This window comes from Oryx dammah, unplaced genomic scaffold, assembly GCF_014754425.2.
Source record: "Oryx dammah isolate SB20612 unplaced genomic scaffold, SCBI_Odam_1.1 HiC_scaffold_2396, whole genome shotgun sequence".
Lineage (NCBI taxonomy): Eukaryota > Metazoa > Chordata > Mammalia > Artiodactyla > Bovidae > Oryx > Oryx dammah.
Window position 1 is genome coordinate 318 of NW_024072475.1, and position 5041 is coordinate 5358.

At 64.1% G+C, this 5041-nt stretch overlaps 2 protein-coding genes across 2 annotated transcripts; both read right to left on the reverse strand.

The window, feature by feature from the left end:
* Positions 1–1628: 1628 nt before the first annotated feature.
* LOC120859695 (DNA-binding transcriptional regulator NtrC-like) lies at positions 1629–3062 on the reverse strand. Its single transcript, XM_040235701.1, has one exon. It carries the CDS (start codon positions 3060–3062, stop codon positions 1629–1631), a length of 1434 nt encoding a protein of 477 aa, XP_040091635.1.
* On the reverse strand, positions 3059–4213 carry LOC120859697 (sensory histidine kinase/phosphatase NtrB-like). Its single transcript, XM_040235703.1, has one exon. The coding sequence runs from the start codon at positions 4211–4213 to the stop codon at positions 3059–3061; it is 1155 nt and encodes a 384-aa protein (XP_040091637.1).
* Positions 4214–5041: the final 828 nt, after the last annotated feature.

A 5041-nucleotide genomic window follows, 5' to 3' on the forward strand; every position in this document is an offset into this window, starting at 1 on the left:
CCGGAAACTGCTCGCGATTGGCCAGCGCCCAGGCCAGCTTGGGGTCGATATCCAGCGCCAGGTTGCCGGGGCCGGCCAGCAACTCGGTGGCGCTGAAGCCATAGCCGCGCATGAGGAAATCGGCCTGGTACAGGCGATGCTCGCGCAGCAGTGGCGGCGCCTCGAAGGGTACGGTCTTCGGGCTCTGCGGGATGGGGCTGAAGGCCGAGTAATAGACGCGGCGCAGGCGATAGTCCTGATACAGGCTCTGTGCGTTGTGCAGGATAGTGCTGTCGTCGGTGGCGTCGGCGCCGACGATCATCTGCGTGCTCTGTCCGGCCGGAGCGAAGCGCGGCGCGCGGCGCTCTTCCTGGGCCTCGCGCTCGCCCTGGTGGATGCTGTGCATGGCCTGGTGAATGCTGTCGACGTTCTTTTCCGGCGCCAGGCGCACCAGGCTGGTCTCGGTGGGCAGTTCGATATTGACGCTGAGGCGGTCGGCATACAGGCCGGCCTCGGCGATCAGCTCCGGTGCCGCATCGGGGATGGTCTTCAGATGAATGTAGCCGCGGAACTGGTGCTCCTGGCGCAGCAGCTTGGCGACGCGGATCAGCTGCTCCATGGTGTAGTCGGCCGAGCGGATGATGCCGGAGCTGAGGAACAGGCCGCTGATGCAGTTGCGTTTGTAGAAGTCCAGGGTCAGGGTGACCACTTCCTCGGGGGTGAAGCGCGCCCGTGGCACGTCGCTGGAGCGGCGGTTGATGCAGTACTGGCAGTCGTACAGGCAGAAGTTGGTCAGCAGGATCTTCAGCAGCGCCACGCAGCGCCCGTCCGGCGTATAGCTGTGGCAGATGCCCATGCCGTTGGTCGAGCCGATGCCGTCCTTGCCCTTGGAGCTGCGCTTGGGCGCGCCGCTGCTGGCGCAGGAAGCATCGTACTTGGCGGCGTCGGCGAGGATGGTGAGCTTGTCGATCAGTTGCATGGCAGGCGATATCTATACTGTTTTTTTATACAGTATATGGGCGTCGTACAGCTATCAAGCCATTCGTTGAGTTGCACCGCCTCGCCGAAGATGAAACCTTCATTCGGCGCGCAGCGTCATAGCTGCATCTCGCTCAAGGAGTTCGCCATGCAACGACAGGACACCCACAGCAAGCTGATCGGCTACCTGCTGTGGATCTTCGGTTTTCTCGGTTCGCACCGTTTCTATTACGGCAAGCCGGTGACCGGCACCATCTGGTTCTTCACCCTCGGTCTGCTGTTCATCGGCTGGATCATCGACCTGTTTCTGATCCCCTCGATGGATCGCGAGGCGGACCTGCGCTTCACCGCCGGCGATACCGACTACAACGTCGCCTGGATCCTGCTGACCTTCCTCGGCGTGTTCGGGGTGCACCGCATGTATCAGGGCAAGTGGATCACCGGGATCCTCTACCTGCTGACCGGCGGCCTGTTCCTGATCGGCGTGCTCTACGACTTCTGGACGCTCAATACGCAGATCTCGATCAAGAACGCGCAGCGCGGTTGATCGGGCGGCGACAATTGGCGGTGCGCACGGCGCACCCTACGGGCGTCGCGTCGTAGCCCGGATGCAATCCGGGGAAATGAAAAGGGCATCCCATGGGATGCCCTTTTTCGTAATGCTGGCGGGATCAGTCGTCGCTGTCGTCGTCGTCCGCGCCATCGACCTTCATGCCCAGCTCCTTGATCTTGCGCGTCAGGGTGTTGCGGCCCCAGCCCAGTAGCAGGGCGGCGTCGCGGCGGCGGCCAGCGGTGTGCTTGAGCGCGGTCTCGATCATGATGCGTTCGAAGGCCGGCACGGCGCTGTCGAGCAGGTTGGACTGGCCGCGGGCCAGGGCCTGGTCGGCCCACAGGCGCAGCGCCTGTTCCCAGTTGGTCACCGGTGCGGCGTCCTGCGGCTGGGTCAGCAGCTCCGGCGGCAGGTCGTCGACATGCACTTCACGCCCCGAGGCCATGACGGTGATCCAGCGGCAGGTGTTCTCCAGCTGGCGCACGTTGCCCGGCCAGGGCAGGTGCTTGAGGTAATCCTCGGTTTCGCTCTTGAGCAACTTGGGTTCCACCGCCAGCTCCTGGGCGGCGCGGGCGAGGAAGTGGTGAGCCAGGGTGGGGATGTCCTCGCGGCGGTCGGCTAGGCGCGGAATGTGGATGCGGATGACGTTGAGGCGGTGGAACAGGTCTTCGCGGAACTTGCCGGCCTGCACCAGGGTTTCCAGGTTCTGGTGGGTGGCGGCGATGATGCGCACGTCCACCTTCACCGGGGTGTGGCCGCCGACGCGGTAGAACTCGCCATCGGCCAGCACGCGCAGCAGGCGGGTCTGGGTGTCGGCCGGCATGTCGCCGATCTCGTCGAGGAACAGGGTGCCGCCATCGGCCTGCTCGAAGCGACCGCGGCGCTGGTTGGCTGCGCCGGTGAAGGCGCCTTTCTCATGGCCGAACAGCTCGGACTCCATCAGATCCTTGGGGATCGCCGCCATGTTCAGGGCGATGAAAGGCGCGGCTGCGCGCGGGCTGTGGCGGTGCAGGGCGTGCGCCACCAGCTCCTTGCCGGTGCCGGATTCGCCGTTGATCAGCACGGTGATATTGGAGTGGGACAGGCGGCCGATGGCGCGGAACACCTCCTGCATCGCCGGCGCCTCGCCGATGATTTCCGGGGTTCGTGCCTGCGCAGCGGGCGCGGCCAGGCTCTGCTGTTCCTGGGCGTGCTGAAAGGCGCGCTTGACCAGCGATACCGCCTCGTCGACGTCGAACGGCTTGGGCAGGTATTCGAAGGCGCCGCCCTGATAGCTGGCCACCGCGCTGTCCAGGTCCGAATGCGCGGTCATGATGATCACCGGCAGGCGCGGGTACAGCTCGCGGATGCGGGCCAGCAGGTCGAGGCCGCTGGCGCCGGGCATGCGGATGTCGGAGATGATCACGTCCGGCTGCTGGCGGGTCAGGCGGGCGAGTACACCGTCGGCACTGTCGAAACTCTGGGTGGTCATGCCTTCCTGTTGCAGGGCCTTTTCCAGGACCCAGCGGATGGAACGATCGTCGTCGACAATCCAGACGGTTTCACTGCGGCTCATGGCGTGGGCGCTCCTTGTTCCAGCGGCAGGAAGATCGAGAACACGGTATGGCCGGGGTGGCTCTCGCACTCGATCAGGCCCTGGTGCTGACTGATGATGTTCTGGGTAATGGCCAGGCCCAGGCCGGTGCCGTCGGCACGCCCGCTGACCATGGGATAGAAGATGGTTTCCTGCAGCTCCGGCGGAATGCCGGGGCCGTTGTCGATGATCTCGACCTTGACCACCAGGCGGTGGCGCGTGTGACCGATGGTGAACTGGCGCAGGGTGCGGGTACGCAGGCTGATGCGCCCCAGCCCCATGTCGTGCTTCTGCCCGGCGATGGCCTGCATGGCGTTGCGCACGATATTGAGCACGGCCTGGATCATCTGCTCGCGATCGATCATCAGGTCCGGGATGCTTGGGTCGTAGTCGCGCACCAACGTGATGCTGCCCTGGCTTTCCGCCTCGATCAGGTTGGCGACGCGCTCGAGCACCTCGTGCACGTTGGTCATCGCCAGCGACGGCAGCTTGTTCGAGCCGAGCATGCGGTCGACCAGATTTCTCAGGCGGTCGGCCTCTTCGATGATGACGTTGGTGTAGTCCTTGAGCTCTTCGTTGGGCAGCTCGCGCGAGAGCAGCTGGGCGGCGCCACGAATGCCGCCGAGCGGATTCTTGATCTCGTGGGCCAGGCTGCGCACCAGCAGTTTGGTGGTTTCCTGCTTGGACAGCTGCGCCTCTTCCTTGGTGATGCGCAGCAGGCGATCGCGCGGGTGCACTTCCAGCAGCAGCAGGGTCTCGCCCTTGCTGAACAGCGGCGTCACCGCGTAGTCCACGGTCAGCGTCTGGCCGGTGACCGAGGTCAGCACGGCTTCACGCTTGTTGAACGGATGCGCCTGCTCCACCGCCTGGCGCAAGGATGACAGCGCTTCGGGCGATTCGGTGAACAGGTCGCTGATGAACTGACCGTGGCTGCGCTGGCCGCTGACGGCCAGGAGCATTTCCGCCGCCGGGTTCATGTACTCAAGGCACAACTGGCTGTTGAGCAGCAGGGTGGCGGTGGTCAGGTTGTCGAGTAGCAGGCGGTGCAGCGCGTCGTTGATGGTCATAGGCAGTGCGTTCCGGCGATGGGCAGGAAAATGCAAGAAGCAAACCAAGGCCCCGAAAAGACGCATTTTTTGTGATCTGCCTCCCTGGAGGCCCTTCTTTGGGCCATCGCACGGGGCGCCAAAAATGGCTTGTGGCTATTTGTGACGCGACCTGCTCGGGTCTTGCGGGTGCTGCGACAAGGCTGGGCGGCGAAAAGCGACCCAAAACAGGGAGAGCTTAGGAGGTGGTGCGTTCGATTGCACCATTAAGGTGCAATCGACTGTTTCAGAAGAATGGAAGGATGCTGACGTCTTCCTTGGGCTTGTCCTTCAGCGGGCATTCGGGGCGAACGCCGTAGTCGTCTTTCTTGCAGGGATTGATCTTGCGCTTCTGCGCCAGGGTCATGCGGTGCATGTGGAAGGGCTGTGCGGGAGTGCGCTCGACGATGAGACCTGCCGAATCGATGATTTCCGCCACCAGTTGGTGCGTGCCGCGATCGACATGGCGCAGGGAGAACACCGGGCTGCGGCTGGTTTCGCCCTGCGGTTCGCCGTCGAGCAGCAGCCGGTAGCTGTGGCCGGGCAGCAGGCCCGGCTCGCTGCTGAGGGTGACGATCATGTCCCCGGAACCGTTGTGGATCGAGGCGTCCGGCTCAGGCACGAGGATACGCAGCAGCTGGTAGTGCACGGTCGGTTTGGTCACGGCAGGCGGGGCCATGTGCACCGTGGGTTTGGGCTGGTTCAGCTGCACGCTGTTGGAAGGCGCCAGCATGACCCGCTCTGCATTGCTGCTGCGGGGTTTGTCGGTGAATACGCGGTTACCTTCCGCGTCGATGTAGGTGTAGACCTGAGCCGAAGCTGCTTGGGTGATGAGCAGCAGGCAGAGCAGCAATGTACGCATCGTGATCAGTTCGC

Excerpts from the sequence above, each read along its gene's own strand:
- LOC120859695 (XM_040235701.1), bottom strand. The coding sequence starts at position 3,062 with ATGAGCCGCAGTGAAACCGTCTGGATTGTCGACGACGATCGTTCCATC.
- LOC120859697 (XM_040235703.1), bottom strand. The coding sequence starts at position 4,213 with ATGCGTCTTTTCGGGGCCTTGGTTTGCTTCTTGCATTTTCCTGCCCAT.